Genomic DNA, 19,467 nt, shown 5'->3' with positions numbered 1-19,467 from the left:
CCTAACTGGATTTATTTTCACAACGATTTGGTGAAGTACACTATTCCAGTTTTGAGCTTTCGCTATGCAGGAGTTTTATCTTCATTTCAAAACTTGAACTCGTTTTGGATAGATTTAATTATGGTGACGAAGAGAGTATGGACTCTCTTTCACTTTTAAATGGCCGACCCTTCCCTTAGACGGAAGTGTGTTTAGGTTTTTGGTAATTTTGCTTAACAAGTTATAGATCTATTTATTTTATATCTCTCCGCCTTTATAGGCCTCTTCGATTAACTTTCCATTTATTATAAACTTATAAAAAATTAATTTTTATGTTTGTTTATATGCGACCTTTCCTAATAGTAGGCGTTCCTTACTTGGAACCGAAGTTATTTAACATTGAGCCCGTCATATCGTATTTAACCTTTTAAGAATTTAATACTTTTTTAATTTTAATGTTTTATGAAAGATTTTCTTTGATAGTCTCGTACTGTTTTCAAAGATGAACTAACGTTTAGTTTTTTAGTCTCCGCAGTTGTTGACGTTCAGAACGTTCAACATGCGCTCTATCGTTACGATAGAGAGAGAGTGTATCACGGTTTCACGTTGCAGTAAGAGTAAACCGATTCTAGCGTTTCGTTCATTCTTTCTTAGCTTAAATGGTTTAAATTCTAAATAAAGGAACTTTTTATTTGGGAAACCTTTCAGTTTTTTTCCTTTAGCAAATAACATGTTTTAACGATATATAATTGGGCTCTTCTTCTCAGGTGCTAAGTCAAGAGAGAAGAGAGAGAGAGATAGAGACGGAGGGAGAGAGAGGAGAATAAACGTTTCGTTCAAGCGGGTAACGTTGTTCTCGTTTTTTACTCTTCTCCCTAGTCGCTGTAGGGGAAGAAGGTAAAACGTTTCTAGAGTTTTATTCTTGTTCCCAGGCTTTATGCGGTGAGAGATTGTAAACGTAGTTTATTGGATCTAGTGTTTAGTCTCTTTTCCAGCCACTGAATTCTTTATCTTTATTTATGTTTTTCTGTTGCATTGTAAAACTGTTTTCGCAATTACTACCTTTTAATGAAGGATAGGATTGCGTGTTTCAGGTAGAAATCAGTTAAAGTTTCGATTTCAGTGAAATAAGTGCAAACAGAAAATCAAAAGTGATAAAGTGATATGCGCAAAGTGTTACAGTGTTGCGTCCGAGGGTTCGTCTGTTCGTGCCAGTTGTTCACCTAGTCCGGGACCTCTTACAAGCTCCCAAGCCCAGGGGAGAAGTAATGTCGAACGACTTATGGGTTCCACAGGCCTTGATCGACGAACAGACGTTTTTCCCTCCGTGGTTTCGGGCGTATCTACACACGTTGCCGACGTGAGATCGCCCCACCCACACAAAGACGAGAGAGCCCATTTATTCCTCGTCTGCGGAAGAGGTTTCTCGTAGAAACCATGGACCAAATCTTGCAGCTTTTAAGTGCAAGTCGGTCCCTTCCGCGCAAGTCCAACGGCCTAGGTGTAGCCACTGGGTCAGTTCGGACTCGCTGCAGTCATCCGACGACTGCACACCTCCCAAGAGAGGCAAGGTGGTACCGCAACAGGCAGTAACTCCGTCGGTTGCCGCACCAGCTGTTTTAGACCCTCAGTCACAACGGACAGTAGCTCCGTTTGTTGCCGATTTTTTGTAGACCCTAAGTGGTCTTTACTGCAGTCTATGCAGACTCAGTTAGCTGCGGTTATGCAGGAGTTTCGTGCGGAGAAGGTTTACACTGCTCTCGTTAGCCTACAACCTGCCACGGTTGTGCGCCCAGCTCACGCTGAGGCTGCCTGCTCCCACACTCCGGCTGCGGAGAGCTCCACCTCCGATGCGCAATCGACCCTGCCAGACGCATGTTAACGTTAGCCGACGTGCGGCTCCCTCCGTTAACATGCGTGAGCTACCGCATCAGCAGTGGGAAGGTGGAGTCAAGCTGCCGTGTTTTGACGCGATGCGTTAGTTTCCGCAACCCACGGCAGTCCCCACCACGCACCACCACTCCGCTTTGGTTGTTGCCTGCTCCCACACTCCGACTGCGGAGAAGGTTGACGATGCACCCGTTTGCCTACAACCTGCCACGGTTGTGCGCCCAGCATGGCTGCCTGCTCCCACACTCTTGTTGTGAGAGCTCCTCCACCCATGCGCAGTCGACCCTGCCAGACGCATGCTGACTCCCACAGACACACGGAGCACTCCGTTGCCGTGCGTGAGTTACCACAAGCTGCCGTGTTTTGACACGGTGTGTCAGCCTCCGCAACCCACTGTGGTTACCGCCACTCGGCCGCAGCAGACTAGTCAGTCAGGAGTTGAGGCTTCCCCACACAGCTTTGGTTGTTGCCAGCTCACAGACTGTCAAGCAGTTACATGACGTTGCCTTCTGGTCTGCTACTAATGCACCAGTGCTGTATGTCCTCACGCACCTGTTGTGGTTGACAGTTCAGTTTTTGACAGTTCACAGACTGTCAAGCAGTTACATAACGTTGCCTTCTGGTCTGCTGCTTATGCACCAGTGAGACCCTCACTGAGATAACCTAGCTTTTCTCGGACATGGTTCCTGTAGATGAGAAAGTGCTGTTCTCCCTCCTTCTGATATTCCTTTGAGGACTCTGTCATTTGGAGAGGAGCCTTAAGCTGCTTAGCCTCCTATGGACTTTAATTAAAGCATAACAATGCTTCCAGGGATGGTAAATGGTTCCGCTTCAGTCGCTAACCCCGTCTGTTGCCACACCTGCTCCCATAGACCCTAATGGGCTTTGTTGCAAGACATGCAGTCCAAGCTTAGTCCTTGATAGAGGATTTTTTACGGAGAAGAACCTTCTAGCCAACAACCTTCCTACCGGTTGGTTGTACGCCCTGTTGACGCTGAGGTATCCTACTCACGTCCGCCAGTTGAGATGGTTCCTCCACCGGTGCGACCCAGTGTGGGTTGCCAGTCGCACGTTGACGTTAAGCGACTCTCGGAGGTGGTTGTGGACGTTCAGTGTGTCACTAGGAAGACGTTCAACAGCCAGCAGAGGTGACTTGTTGTGACGCAGTGCGGCAACCTCAGCAACCCGGTAGGGGGTTGACTGCACAACCCAGACAGTCTAGACAGTTTCGGGTTGACGCTGTACTTCCTCGCGTCCCCATGGTTGACAGTTCACAGACTGTGCAGCAGTACCATGATCTTGTGTCCGGCTCCGTCACGCATCCACCAGTGCGACCGGATTCAGCGAGTCAGACGTTGCCCACTCCGTTGCCGTTTCCTCATCAGTTTCGGATGAGGAACCCTCTGATGAGGACATTGCTGAACAAGACGATCAACCCCCAGCCCTGCTATCCATCCAGAAGATGCTGAAGAAGGATCACTGCCCTGTCAGGCTGTGGATGAGTCTGGTTAGGACACTGTCATCCGTGGTTCAATTTGTGTCACTTGGAAGACTACACCTCCGTCCTCTTCTGTATCATCTAGCTTTTCACTGGAAAAGGACAAGACGCTAGAAGCGGTCTCGATCCCGGTTTCCGGAAAGATAAAGTCTGGTCTGACTTGGTGAAAGGACTTTATCAACCTTTGAAAGGGTCTTCCCCTGACTGTTCAGACTCCCAACCACGTTCTCTTCTCGGACGCATCGGACGTAGGCTGGGGTGCGACATTAGGCGGTAGGGAATGCTCGGGATTATGGAACTCGAGTCAAAGGACAATGCATTTCAACTGCAAGAAGCTTCTGGCAGTACGTCTGACCTGGAAAAGCTTCAGGTCTCTCCTTCAAGGCAAAGTGGTGGAGGTGAACACGGTCAACTCCCTGCTTTGACGTACATCTTCAAGCGAGGAGGGACCTACTCTCTGACATGGTACGAGTTCGCAAGTGACCTCCTCTCCTGTTCAACAGGTCTAGACTTTTCACTTGTAACGAGGTTCATCCAAGGCAACTTGAATGTCATAGCAGATTGTCTCAGTAGGAAGGGACAATAATTCCAACATATTGGACCCTCCACAAGGATGTATGCAAGAGACTTTGGGTCACCTGGGGCCAGCCAACCATAGATCTCTTCGCAACCTCGATGACCAAGAGGCTCCCAATTCTTTGCTCACCTATCCCGGACCCAGCAGTAGTTCATATAGATGCCTTTCTACTAGATTGGTCTCATCTAGATCTATATGCATTCCCTCCGTTCTAGATTGTCAACAAGGTACTGCAGAAGTTCGCCTCTCACGAAGGGACAAAGTTGACGCTAGTTGCTTCCCTCTGGCCCGCGAGAGAATAACTTACCGAGGTACTTCGATGGCTAGTAGACGTTCCCAGAACTCTTCCCCTAAGGGTGGACCTGCTACGTCTGCCACGCGTAAAGAAGGTACTCCAAGGCCTCCACGCTCTTCGTCTGACTGCCTTCAGAATATCGAAAGACTCTCGAGAACTAGAGGTTTTTCGAAGGAGGCAACCAGAGCGATTGCTAGAGCAAGGAGAACATCCACCCTTAGAGTCTACCAATCGAAGTGGGAAATCTTCCGAAACTGGTGCAAGTCAGTATCCGTATCCTCGACCAGTACCTCTGTAACTCAAATAGCTGACTTCCTCTTATATCTGAGGAAAGAACGATCTCTTTCAGCTCCCACTATCAAGGGTTACAGAAGCATGTTGGCATCAGTCTTCCGTCACAGAGGCTTAGATCTTTCCAACAATAAAGATCTACAGGACCTCCTTAAGTCTTTTGAGACCACGAAGGAGCGTCGTTTGGTTACACCTGGTTGGAATTTAGACGTGGTTCTAAGATTCCTTATGTCAGACAGGTTCGAACCACTTCAATCAGCCTCCCTGAAAGATCTCACCTTTAAGACTCTTTTCCTGATATGCTTAACCACAGCTAAAAGAGTCAGTGAGATTCATGCCTTCAGCAAGAACATCGGATTCTCATCCGAAACGGCTACATGTTCTACATCTTGGTTTTCTAGCCAAACACGAGCTGCCTTCTCGGCCTTGACCAATATCGTTCGATATTCCAAACTTATCGTATGGTTGGAAATGAACTAGAAAGAGTATTATGTCCTGTAAGAGCTCTTAAGTTCTATTTTAAAAACCTTTACGAGGCCCGTCTGAAGCTTTATGGTGTTCAGTTAAGAATCCATCTTTGCCTATGTCAGAGAATTCTTTATCCTATTTTATCAGACTGTTAATACGAGAAGCTCATTCCCTTCTGAATGAGGAAGACCAAGCTTGGCTGAAGGTAAGGACACACGAAGTTAGAGCTGTCACAACTTCCGTGGCCTTTAAACAAAATAGATCTCTGCAAAGTATATTCGACGCAACCTATTGGAAAAGCAAATCAGTGTTCGCGTCTTTTATCTTAAGAATGTCCAGTCTCTTTACGAGAACTGCTACACTCTGGGACCATTCGTAGCAACGAGTGCAGTAGTGGTGGGGGCTCCACCACTACAATTCCCTAATTCCAGAACCTTTTTAATCTTTCTCTTGAAATATTTTTGGGTTGTCCGGAAGGCTAAGAAGCCTTTCGCATCCTAGTTGATTTGGCGGGTGGTCAAAATCATTTCTTGAGAAGCGCCTAGATTAGAGGTTTTGATGAGGACCTTTAGTATGGGTTGCAACCCTTCATACTTCAGCTCCTAGGAGTCGCTCAGCATCCTATGAGGATCGCGAGGCTCAGTAAGGAAGACGTACTTAAAAAGGCAGAGTAATTGTTCAAGTCGTCTTCCTTACCAGGTACTTATTTATTTTATGCTTGTTATTTTGAATAACTGCTAAAATGAAATACAGAATACTTAGCTCATAATGTCAACATGTAATGCTGGTCTCTACCCACCCCCCTGGGTGTGAATCAGCTATATGATCATCGGGTAAGTTTGATATTGAAAAATGTTATTTTCCTTAGTAAAATAAATTTTTGAATATACTTACCCGATGATCATAAATTAAAGGACCCACCCTTCCTCCCCAATAGAGACCCAGTGGAACAGAGGAGAAAATTGGTTCTTTGTTGACATCGAGTACTTGAGTACCTACTTGACAGATGGCGCTGTTGATGTACACCCCCACCTGTATAGCGATCGCTGGCGTATTCCGCCCGTAGGTTTTTTCTGTCGGGCAGCAGAGCTGACAGCTATATGATCATCGGGTAAGTATATTCAAAAATTTATTTTACTAAGGAAAATAACATATTATTAATTGCTAAGCTACAACCCTAGTTAAAAAAGCAAGATGCTATAGGCCCAGGGGCTCCAACAGGGAAAATAGCCCAGTAAGGAAAGGAAACAAGGAAAAATTAAATATTCTAAAAACAGAAACAATGTTGGATTAAATATTTCCTCTATAAACTATAAATACTTCAACAAAACAAGAGGAAGAGAAATTAGATAGAATAGTGTGCCCGAGTGTACCCTCAAGCAAGAGAACTCTAACCCAAGACAGTGGAAGACCATGGTGCCGAGGCTATGGCACTACTTAAGACTAGAGAACGATGGTTTGATTTTGGAGTGTCCTTCTCCTAGAAGACCCGCTTACCATAGCTAAAGAGTCTCTTCTACCCTTAACAAGAGGAAAGTAGCCACTGAACAATTGCAGTGCAGTAGTTAACCCCTTGGTTGAAGAAAAATTGTTTGGTAATCTCGAGTGTTGTCAGGTGAATGAGGATAGAGGAGAATCTGAAAAGAATAGGCCAGACTATTCGGTGTATGTGTAGGCAAAGGGAAAGAGCCGTAACCAGAGAGAAGGATCCAATGTAGTACTGTCTGGCCAGTCAAAGGACCCCATAACTCTCTAGCGGTAGTATCTCAATAGGTGGCTGGTGCCCTGGCCAACCCACTACATATAAAATACAGTAGTATGAACTGTGCATGACCCAAGGCACCCTATAAGGGGTTGCCTTGGTTACCATCTATAATATGATTGGTTCTTAAGGTTCTTGGGAGTGCCTTCCTATGAACAAAAAATCCTTTAGTGAGCTCATTGAGAATCTAAAAGTGTGACTTGAGGTGTTTCATTGAATATTATAATTATTATTATTATTGTTGTTATTATTATTATTATTATTATTATTATTATTGTTGTTGTTGATGTTGTTTTGTTGTTATTATTATGATGATGATGATGATTAGGCAAAACTAAAATCAAGGCACATAGTGTAAAATTGGTATTGAAGAACTAAAATTAAGACAGGGTAAAATTGTTATTGGAAGCTGTTAATCTTTGAAAGTCATATTTTGTATTACATTCTTTCTTTTTTCTTTTATATCATAAGAGTCTGATGGGACTGGAGGATATGCTCGATGGGTTTTCTCTGTGTAGCAGTCGTCAACACAATCCAAAAATTTATCCGAAACCCACTTTACCCAAGGATTTTGTACCACAACATAAATCCAGGAGACGAAGGTAAGGATTTAAAGAAGTTCAAACAGTTAACGTAAAAATTTATTCTTTTTATTACTGTTAAGTGAAATCCTGTAAGCAATTGAAAGAAAATTTTTTATGTAACTTTTGATTGTGTTAGATTTATACTTCTAATAATTTTTAGTAGTACTAGACTACTACAGTATCATATGATACTGCAGTTGATGTATAGAATAATATCTACTTAGGTCAGTAGAAAACTAAGAAGAAAAAAGTTAGCCGGGATAGTCGCTTTACCTCTAAAGATTCCTTTTGAGGCTCTTCTGGTTTCCTTTATCTTCCCCTTGTCTCCTTTGTCTCTCTTACTCTTGTTTGATGGATTTCAGGCTTTGTTGACTTTTTGTATTTGCGATTATCTTACTGATGAAATATTTGTCAAGCTGTATTTCTTTATATTGATATTTTCTTGTGCTTTACTTCTCATTTTGATACAGCTCATTGCTCTCAAGATTTCAGCTTATTTTTTCTTATACAATTTTATTGTTATCGTAATGATGCAGTGGCTTTGTCAAGAATTATAATGCTCACATTATCCTCTAATGCACATAATTTAATGAATTTCTAATAAAATTGGAATGTTTTAATCTTTCTTTTTCCTCACAATTACGGTTTCATACTTTTTACATACATACATACACCAAGGCACATCCCCCAATTTTGGTGGGTATCCGACATCAAAACAAATGAAAAAATGGGACCTTTCCTCCCTACGTTCCTCTCAGCCTGACAAGGGACTCAACCAAGTTCGGCTGGTACTGCTTGGGTGGCACAGCCCACCCTCCCCTGTTATACTTTTTAGTTATGGAAAATACATTAGGCAGCAGAGTTTGAATAAAGAAAACATACTATTCAATTGAGATATTGAGAAATTATAATTCAAATGATGGAACTAGGTTTTCTCTTTACGTAACTTAATGTTTCTTTTTGCAAAGCTTGACAGTATCTTTCAGTACTTTTGTGATCTGTTGTTTTTAATGACACTAAGAAGGTTCCCTAAGCATTTTTTTCCCTTGGCAAGCTCATTGTCTTTAAAGGTTGTCTGTAAAATACAATGTTATCTATACCTCTTCATTCTTTTATCATACTGTCCAAACCCCTAACCTTTTCCTCATTCTGAAACTGCGAGGTTTTCCTCCAGTGTTGGGTCAGGAAGCCCAAGTTCATAATACCAAATGTAATACCATATATGGGTGATTATTAAGTCATATTGTGGTTTAAAATTTCCATTTTTTTCTAGTTACATAATTAGCAAGATGTATTGATCCCTTAGTATTATTTGTTCATCATTAAATGGGACTCATTTATTTAATAAATTTAATATTCTACTGATTATCATCTGAAGTGTGCTTTATGTTTTACACTGTAAAAAATACTGTACTGAAAGTTTTCTGTGATCTGTCATTGGCCGCCAGTTGTAATACTTTCTGTTGTTCACTTGTCATTTGTTCTTATAATTAACTATTTAGTCTATATTACTATACCTTGCTTTAATCTGCACCTCTCCTTCAAGATTTAAAAAGTTTAGGCTGTGGTGGATAATGTGGGAGGGTGGGCTGTGGCACCCTAGCAGTACCAGCCGAACTCGGTTGAGTCCCTTGTCAGGCTGGGAGGAACATAAAGAGGAGACGTCCCCTTTTTTGTTTCATTTGTTTGATGTTGGCTACCCCCCAAAATTGGGGGAAGTGCCTTGGTATATGTATGTATGTATGTATTAAAGTGATTTATAGTAATAATAAAAGTGATTAATTGTTGTTATGGTTATGCAATTACAAGCTTTTAAACCCTATAGATAGGAGTACAACTTCAGAGCAAGCTTTGAACCGCGATTGAATCATTAAAAAGGTAGTTATAACCACCGACAGGTGGTGTGTGAAAGTTCCGCACACCTGTTAGTCAGCTAGACATGTCACTTTTGACTACGTTCACAAGCAGTACGCATGCACTCTAGCTGCCTCTCAAATTCGGGCTTTATTAATGTTTTTCATTTTTCAACGTGTGTATGTGTCATCAATGGAAACTTGCAACAGGAGATTGTGCCCTGACAAGGGAGAGATGTGATATGGAAAGTTTATGTCAAAGCAAGCCATTAATCCCCATCATTTGTGTTCGTTTTGCAGTGGTTGTCTCCCTACAGCGAGTGCTATTTATTACCTCTTCTTGGTTGGGAAACGTTTAATAAGAAGAAAAGGGTTAATAGTGATTCTTAGCAGTCAGCTTTCAAAACTCCAAAGTTGATGCCAGAAAAAGCTCTATAGCTCTTTATATTTCCTGGAAGAACCTAACTCTTTGTCTGGTGCGGATTCTTCCTTGGCCTGGTCGTTGGAAAATACTCATGTTGGAGAAGAGACATCGGCTCTCACTCGCAGTGTTCTTTGGGAGGAGTGGCAGTGTCACTTTTTCCTCTTGTTGAAAAATTGCCTGTAGCAATGCAGATTGATGACGGCAGTGACTATACTACAGTGAACCCTCGCTACTTCGCGGTTCGACAATCGCGGATTCACCACTTCGCGGGGTTTTCCCATAACCCATATATATATACATATCGCGGATTTTCCGGAAAATTCGAAAATACCGCGAAATCTGAAGACAACCAAATACGATATTTTGTTACCTGTAATTCCATTAATACTGTAATTAGTAATATCTGCTCTTACTGATTGTTCATTGCATTACATATGATATATAATTCAGCACAGAAAGAAATAAAACACGAAAAGAGAATGTGATCATACGATAATTCAGTACGTAGTAAAATTAAATCGAACATGAAACGCAAATCAGATGCAGTCATACCATATTAGAATGGTGTGTACTGTAATGGATGTGCTTCTTTTCCATGAATCTTTTGTATGTATACGTACGTAGTACAGTACTGCATCCAATAATATTCTTTGTTGCAAAAATCACATTTCGAATAAGCGTACGAGAGAGAGAGAGAGAGAGAGAGAGAGAGAGAGAGAGAGAGAGAGAGAGAGAGAGAGAGAGAGAGAGAGAGGCGTAAAATAGCGTACGTAAATTTTTATTATTATTGTTATTATTATTATTATCGTTGTTGTTGTTAATAAAATTATTATTGTTATTATTATTATCATTATTATTATTATTATTACTGTACAGTATTATTATCATTATTTATTATTATTACGGTATTGTACTTAATCTACGTACGTTCAGTATGCGCGGGGCATCTTCTATGAGTAACCAACGCATCATAGTACTGTAAGACGGGTTGTGATTGGTTCAAGCGCTGATAGATGACGAATCAGAACTCAAGTTTTGTTATCTAGCCTGTGATTGGTGTTTTGCCCGCATCTTCTACCCGCAGCATCAAAGTTCTCGCGGGGCTGGATCGTTCACTTTCTTTTTCCGCGTATCGCTGAGTAGACGTTCTTAAGTTTGTGAAGTTTAATCTGTGCTGTGTGCGACTGTTTTAAGTTGAACTTTTTGTTGAACTTTCTGTTAAATCCTACTGTACAATGCCTCCCAAGCGTTCTGCTTCTAGTAAGGCTGGTAGTGAGCCTAAACGCCACCGAAGGATGATGACGATAGCTGAGAAGGTTACGCTTCTCGACATGTTAAAAGATGGTAGAAGTTACGCGGCCGCCGGCCGCCATTTTGGCATCAACGAATCCACCGTTCGCTATATCAAAAAGGACGAGGCGAACATTAGAAAGACGGCTGCAATCACCTTTAGCAGATCAGCGAAGCGAGTCGTTACAACGCGTAATAAAACGATCGTACGCATGGAAGGTGCTTTAGCTGTGTGGATTGCCGACTGCCGGAAGAAGAACATAGCCTTGGATACGAACACCATCCAAACAAAGGCTTTGAGTTTATATGAGAATTTTGCTGCAAAGGAACCTAAAGACGACGACGGCAACCATGCTGAAGATGATGATGATGCAGATGATCCTCAACCAGGGACATCCACTGATTCCCAGCCTCAGAAACTTTTTTCCGCAAGCAAAGGATGGTTCGCGAAGTTTCAGAAACGCTTCGCCCTGAAAAGCGTTTCCCTGCATGGGGAGTCTGCTTCCGCTGACACTGCCGCTGCTGAAACTTACGTGAACCAGACGTTCAAGAATATTATCGCCGAAGGTGGATACAAGCCGGAACAAGTCTTTAATATGGATGAGACTGGCTTGTTTTGGAAGAGAATGCCGTCGCGAACTTTCCTGTTCAAAGAGGAAGCCAAAGCCTCTGGCTTTAAGGCATTCAAGGATCGCGTTACCCTCGTGATGTGTGGCAATGCTGCTGGATTTTTGTTAAAGCCGGGGCTTATTTATAAGTCGAAAAATCCTCGCGCTTTGAAAAATAAAAATAAGAATCTCCTTCCCGTGTACTGGATGCATAATCAAAAAGCATGGATTACGAAGATGCTGACCTCCAACTGGTTCCACCAGTGTTTCATCCCGCAAGTCCATGAATATCTCTTAGAGAAGGGCTTGCCATTCAAGATCCTTCTCCTTATGGATAACGCTGGTGGACACGCAACTGACCTGTCGCATGAGGGCGTTCAGGTTGAGTTCCTGCCACCCAACACCACGTCATTAATTCAACCGATGGACCAGGGGGTTATCAGGGCGTTCAAGGCCCTCTACACGAAGAATACCTTGGCGGACCTCGTTGCGTGTGTGGATGCTGCCCAAGATGACGAGGATGAAGATTTCAACTTGAAGGCGTACTGGCGGCAGTACACCATAGCCACGTGCCTGCAGAATATTCAGAAGGCACTTCAAGAGATGAAACCTGCAACCGTGAATGCGAGCTGGAAGAAGCTGTGGCCCGATATTGTTTACGACGACAAGGGATTTACTCCGTCGGAAATCCAACACTCTGCAATACGGAAATCTGTGCAGTTGGCTGCCATAATTGGAGGTGACGGGTTTGGCGACATGACGACTGAAGACGTCGACGAGTTGTTGGACTGCCATTCCCAGCCCCTAACTGACGCAGACCTCGAAGACCTGACGAAATCGGCAAGTGAGGAAGAGAGTGATACCCAGGAAGAGACCCAAGAAAATGTCGAAGAAACGGGCTTAACATTAGAACGGCTTGCCAAGTTCTGCAACCATATCAAGGAGGCGAAAGAAATGTTACAAGAGTGGGACGAGGATATGGTTCGCTCGATGCAATTCTCCAACAAGGTCGATGACATCATGACTCCCTACAGGATGCTCTTGGATCGAAAAAAGAAGCAGCGGCAACAACTTCCGATCACAATGTTCTTCCAGCCTCGCAAAAAAGAGCCAGTTCCTCCTGCTAGTACGCCTTCGGAAGAAATTGAAGAAGTTTCCCAGGAAGAAGTTGAAGAGGTGTCCCAGGAAAAGACACCTCCGTCTGAAGAGACGTAAAATACTATCATTGACTGCACAGTAGAACACATCATCAGCTTCATCATCATCATTTCTACTGTGCAGCAAATTCATCGCCATCACCATTCAAGTTTTTCTTCAACTTCTTTCGTGGTGAGTACAGTAACAATCTTTATTTTTTACTTTAATATTCTTACTGCCTGTTTTATAGTTTAGTAATGTACGTACTGTATGCATTAAGTTAAAGGGAAGGTTTTAAAAGTCTACATGTTGTAACCTATCATATTTTTTTTGTTTAAAATTTACATTTATGTACGTAAAACAATCTCTCTCTCTCTCTCTCTCTCTCTCTCTCTCTCTCTCTCTCTCTCTCTCTCTCTCTCTCTCTCTCTCTCTCTCTCTCTCTCTCTCGTAAATTGTTTTCCTGCTTTGCTACGTACAAGTACTGTATAATTTATATTTGTAAGGTAACATATTTTGTAAATGCTTTTACTGTAAATACTGTATGTACTGTATCATTATTTATCACTATCATCATGCGCGTTAAATGCCTTGTTTGTTCTGAGCGTGGTTGTTTACTGAGCGTACACGCCGTCGTTTCAGGCGGCGTCATAAAGAAAAAGATTTCATTTGGAAGTCCTAAGAAAAATACGTAAACTAAAACATTGGTAATAAAAAAATCAACATACAGTACTGTATAATCAATATAATCGATGCAAAAACTAACCTATACATATATGTGTACACTAAATGAGTTTGTTTCTTCATTATGATCAGAGATGAACGTAAACAAAACATTGGTTGCCATTTTTTATCGTGCTTTTTAGGTGTTTAGGAAACGCATGATATAAAATCGCCTTTAATATTTGTGCCTGTTTTAGTTTAGGGTGCTGTAGTACATGCATTAAGTGTTCTGTACATTAAAGGGTGGTTTGTTAACAGTACTACGTACAAGGGAAGGTTTTAAAAGTCCGAATATACATGTTAAATAAATAGGTAAATATGATGTCACTACTTCGCGGATTTTCACCTATCGCGCCCGCGTCTGGAACCTATCTACCGCGATAAACGAGGGTTCACTGTACCTGAGGTGATTGCGGCTTGCAATCGTTGACTTACAACTGGTCTCAATGAATTCATGCCATATGTCTCTTTCCTGTGCCATCTCTGTGAGCTTAACCCAATTCTCAGATCCTAACTTCCTTTGCATTGTCATCAGCCACGTTTCCCTTGATATACCGCGTCCTCTCCTGCCCAGCAGCTTTCATTCAGGTACATCCTGGACTGACTCATTTTCCCTTCTTAAAATATGCACCATCCATCTCCATTTTAATAATCTATATCGTTCACGTTGTGAATTGCCGCACTTGTTATACTGTATATTGCTGTCATTTGACTCCTAAAATCCTTCTCAATGTTTTATTCTCAAAGGCAAGAAATTTTGCATCAGTTATTACAGTGCTACACCAGGACTGGTGCCCATAAATTATCGATCTTACTAGTAAAATGCATACAGTACAGTATTTTGATTATTCTGTGAACTAATATTTGATTTGACCCCCAAATTGTTTTTAGCATGCCCATTGCTTGTTCTGCCCTCCCTATTCTCTGCTTGAATTCTTTAACTAGTGATCCATTGCTGATAATGATGGTTCCCAAATATTTGAAAGAGTTTGAGTTGGGTAATATTACTTCTCTGATAAAGCATTCATTTGATCACCACTCTGAATCTGCATAACCTTAGTCTTTCTTTGGTTGATCACCAATCCAGCCTTTCTCCCCTTCAGCAATAAATTACCAGTCATTTCCTGCATTTCAGCCATTGTAGAGGCAATTAGATTTATACCTCTGCATTACCCATTAGTAATTATAACTACTTCGTTAACCATTCAATGGCAATTTCAACTTGCTCTAAAATCTTATTCCTATTTAAAAGACTCAGGTTTGTTTGCTAGGAACAATAAAAATTTCTTTGTAAATATGTGTAACCTATTTATAGTACTTGGCACTTACAGCCTATGTGCATTATATTTTCTATTTGTTCTTACTATATTTTTCTTGCAACAGATTTGAGCTTAAAGACAGTGAAAAACAAGGACTTGGAAGGCACGAATTGTCTGCAGAGCAGCGAGGTAGAATTATTGGTGAAACATCTCAAACTACTGTTGAGGTATTCTAAAATGTGTCCGTATTTTTTTTTCTTAAATTGATAAAAACTGGAATTACTGTATATTCAATTCTTTCTCATTTGATGATTTTATTGCTCAGTCTTCAAATAATTTTTAGTAACAAAATGAAAACGAAAACTTACAGCATAAATTCTGTGGTGTAATTAGGTTTAGAAAAGACTGCTTTGATCCCCATTTGTATTTATTATATTTATGCATTAGAACTATTACTTTGTCTTTTTAGAAGATATAAGCAGTTAAAGTACTTTTGAAAGTAGCTGTGATGACTTGAAACAGCTACTGTATCTAAATAAGTAGCATTGTGAATTTTTTTATGAACAATATATGGCAGAAAAAAAGATAAAGAATGCTGTATTATCTTGAAAACTATATTTCCTCTTTTTTTATATACTGTTTTTACTGAATAATTATGTGTAATATTATGTTGCATGTGTGAATGTGGTTGCAGAATTGGTAAACTTTTAAAACCATGTTTTTCTCAAGAACACTTTCCTGTTTCCACAAAATAGTCAGAATTTAATGGTTGAAAAAAAATTATGATTTGAATATGCAGATTTTTTTTAAGTAAAAAAACTGTTGATACACTGAAATTACACAGGATTTGATAAAATTTCAGGCTTAATTAGAATAACATTAGAGCTTGTTATTATAATGTATACAGATGAGTAGGCCACTAGGAATAAAAGTTTATAACTCAGAAGGACACATGTGAAATGAAACCAAAATGTAACTAACAATTCGGCCTCATATTTGATGAATCATACATAAAATTCATGTGGTACAACAGTGAATTATACATAAAATTCATCTGATACAATAGTGAATCATACATAAAATTCATGTGGTACAAATTCAGTACTGACTCATTGAATGATCAAATTCGATACAGTATTATTAAAGGCAAGTCACACCATAAAATATAAAGATAAATTTCATTTATCTCTATTCTTTTTAATACAGTATAGTCTCGTGATCATCTTGAAGTAGGAAGTAGAAAACATAAAAATGAAGTATTGCTTTTGGATGCAAATATTAAAAAAATCGAAATTGTACCCTAGATAATTTTGTTGATGATGATTGATAGCATCTTACCCTAGAAGGTAACCTCACGGATGATGATGATGATAAAAGATATAATTAATCTCTTTGGTGGTAATGAAATTTTAGAATTTTATCTGAAATTGTTTTCATTAATTTAAGTTTGCATCAGTATTATATAAAGTATCTAAACACTGGAGTTTTTTTTCGCTGTTTTTTTTAAAGAGATTACTTTGGTGAAAGCTAGAATTGGTTGTTGAAATGGATAACGAGCAGTTATCTGGCTGGAAAGGGTGCAGCGAAAAGCCCTGCTTCTCTCTCAGCCGGTTCTCTATTAATTTTACTCAGACTGCTGTGGTTTGCAGACATACTGACAGTGGTCTTCTATCTGTGGATTCTATTTCTTACAGTGTTTGGTTGTGATGGAATGGAATCAGGAAATTAGAGTATGCTGGGGGAAGGGCAGATGCTGCAATTTCTCCATGGCGAAAATGCTTGTAAATCCGCACTTCTGTGCTTCATGTTGGGGTCATGTCTATTTGCAGGTATCCCCTTGTGCCGAGTTTCGATCCTAGCCTCTGGTGTAGTGGTAGGCATGTGCCCTGAAGGCGAAGAAGCGCACGAGGTGTTCGTTGAAGTCGGACTAGGCAACATCCAAGAAGACACTGGTGATGGCTGCTGCTGCAGTTGTCTCCTTGGGAGGTGTGTCTGCAACTGTCTTCCCTATGCTTACACCCCAGGATTGGTCCCCGAGGAGTATATCATAGGGTTCAGGCTTCATTTTCAGGCTTTACTGGTGCACTGGGAACTCCAAGCATTTTCCAGCCCCCTGTGCAAAGGCTGAGGGATCTTTCGCTTTGTCCGTGCAGGCTGTTAACGATGAGTTTGACCTAAGGAAGGCTTGTGTTTCGTTAGATTCTTTGGTCTTTCAGGTAGGCCGTCCATGACTGTGTCGAGGGAGGTGGTAGTCAAGGCTACCTATTTCCCAGTATCTCTGTGCAGGTTTGTGATCCTGTGGCTCCAGTGGCGCCAGGTGTGAAGGGCGTGGTGGTACACTTGGAACTCCGAGTGTTCACTGGCCCTCCCCTTGCAGAGGTTGAAGGATCTTCTGCTTTGTCCATACAGGCTGTTAACGACGAGTTTGACCAAGGGAAGGCTGGGTCTTCCTCAAGTTTGAGTGGTTCTTACATCCTTGTGTAGCATAGAGGCTTCTTGCCTTAAGGTTATAGCTGGGAGCTATCCTGTTTGGTACATGGCTAAGCAAGTTTTCAGTGTTTTTTCTTCCATCCAGACCAATGGGCAGTGTTTGAAGTCATCTTCTGACATCCATGGAATCACTTGGATGCTTACATATCCTCATTTCAGTCTCTTTTTGCCAGCTTATCAACTGAGTGTTGATCATGCCATGCCTCAGGATAACCCTGGTTACTCCCAGATGGCCACATGCTGAATGGTTCCTGATCTGTTAGCATTTCTAGAGAACTACCCTTGAATCACCCTCCCTGGTCATCTGTACCTCAAGAGGTACAGTGCCTCTATTCGCTGTCATCCACACTTTCAGAGTTATCACCATTTCCTGATGTTTCTTGCAAGTCCCGGTTGGAGATTATGCAGTTTCTCCTCCAAAGAAAAGGCTTTTGCAACATCTGCAAAGGAGATTTCTGGATTACTTTGTTCTTCGGTAGTTGTCTACCGTAGAGGTGGCACTTTTCTGGTCAAAGCTTCGGAAGAGGACCTGACATATCATACTTTAGTGTTAATGTCTTTTCCTTAGCACTGGTACATCCAAGAAAAGGTGGTGCAGAACATATGCTGTGACCTTTTAGGGGGTCGAGGTATCAGCTTGATGTAGAATTCTTCAAGATAGGTATTATTCCCACTTAGATTCCGAAGAATCCACAGTCAGACAGGTGATGGAGTTTGGATGTGCCAAACAACCTTCAACCTTCCTAAGGGAGTATACTCATAGGCCCTTCAACACTTGTTCTGGGTCATGTGGTGGTGGCTCTAGTAGTTATGTAGCCAGCCCCGCTCCCTTATGGGAGAGGAAGCCTCATGTCTATGGTAATGTATTCTATTTAAGTCTGGAAGTAAAGTAGAATAACTGGTTTTTTGGCATTGTCTTTCCTTCCCTTTAATTAGGGATGAAGCTTTTATGCTGTTTCATGCTGTAATTTCCTTTTTTTTCTTTATTTATAACAAATAATATCAGCATCAATGACCTTAGATGTCAGGATGCCAGAAAACTCCAAATCAATCAATCAATTACATGCTGTATTTGAAGATGCTGGCAAGCTTCATTTCTGAGTACTACTATTATTAAACTGTATCTGCACGTAGTTCTTTCCCATCCTCTCTTTACGAGGGCGAGAACCGAGGAATGAATACCTACCCCTTGGCCATCCTGCAATAGGCATTTATTTCCAGACTCATTCTCCTCTCTGGAGGAGAAAGAGTCCTTCATCAACCAAGTACTGGCCAGGCCCTATCAGCTTACTCATCCCTATGATGGGCTGATAGGAAGTTAATGGAGTCATCTCTTTCGCTGGTGTATGAGATCAGGGAGAATGGAATTTTTCAGGGAAGAAAAAGAACAATTAATTTTGTGCTATGGGGAATTTCTTCCCAACAATAAGTGTCTCCTTATTTTAAAAGGACAAGGTTTATTTACATGTAGGAACATATAACAAATTTGAAAAGCAATTTGTATTTTTACTAGCTATATAAACCTGAGTCCATCAAAGTTAAACTTTTCACCTTAACCACCTCTCTCAGTCCTGAGTCACAGGTCAAAGTGAAAAATCTTTGACAGGCAGGTGGGCGGGGCTACTTTTCCTCGCTCACCACATCTTTTTAACTACCTTGTTAATGATTTCAACGGCTGCCCCATCTCCGCTGATGACACCGCCTATTTTAGAGGATGCAGGTTTGCATAGCTTTAAAAAATAAAAATTACTTTCAAAATTTATATTTTCATTGCTTAGTTTGCATTATAATCATGAAATGGTTACAGAATTTTCACTTTGTATTGAATTTTCTCTTGTATGTATATAGTTTTAATTATACTTTGTTTGATTTTAGATCAGATCTGGCGTAAAAGGGCATTCTTGGGACACGCCTAAGAAATCCAAGATGAAGACTGAGGATAATTCAGAAGTTGATCAGTTATTTGAAGAGTTTAAGAATTCTGGTGGAAGCCTCAGATCCGATTTCAAACCTTTTGCCAAGAATGATGAGAAGCAGCGAAGATATGAGCTTTTTCTTAAGATGAAAGACAGAGGGCAGAAAGGTATGGATGTTGAATATTGTAGAAGGATGGAAACATATATCTATAAATAAAGCATGGAGGTCAAATACATTAACTATTATAAGGTATAGATATTCAAGGTACAGTGTACTGTTATACTGTCAGTAACACAGTAGAAGGAAAGGAAATGTGAAACTGTTTATCTTATCAAGTACAGTAGTAACTTAAATTGGCTGGTTATAGGCGGAAAATCAAGAGTTAAGGTGATCCTATAATGAGAAAACTTTTGGGTACAAGT

The 19,467-nt window shown here is 41.0% G+C and overlaps 1 protein-coding gene across 1 annotated transcript in view; it reads left to right on the top strand.

Moving 5' to 3' along the window:
- Positions 1–19,467, top strand: part of LOC137641402 (G patch domain-containing protein 1-like) — a 121,245-nt gene that overhangs the window by 82,085 nt on the left and 19,693 nt on the right. Inside the window, exons 8-10 of the mRNA XM_068373925.1 lie at positions 7,232–7,362; positions 14,763–14,865; positions 19,004–19,211. Coding sequence (XP_068230026.1) covers positions 7,232–7,362; positions 14,763–14,865; positions 19,004–19,211 — 442 coding nt within the window. The remainder of the gene's footprint in view (positions 1–7,231; positions 7,363–14,762; positions 14,866–19,003; positions 19,212–19,467) is intronic.

The sequence above is a fragment of the Palaemon carinicauda genome, chromosome 5 (assembly GCF_036898095.1).
Source record: "Palaemon carinicauda isolate YSFRI2023 chromosome 5, ASM3689809v2, whole genome shotgun sequence".
Classification (NCBI taxonomy): domain Eukaryota; kingdom Metazoa; phylum Arthropoda; class Malacostraca; order Decapoda; family Palaemonidae; genus Palaemon; species Palaemon carinicauda.
This window is presented reverse-complemented; position numbering and strand designations above follow the sequence as displayed.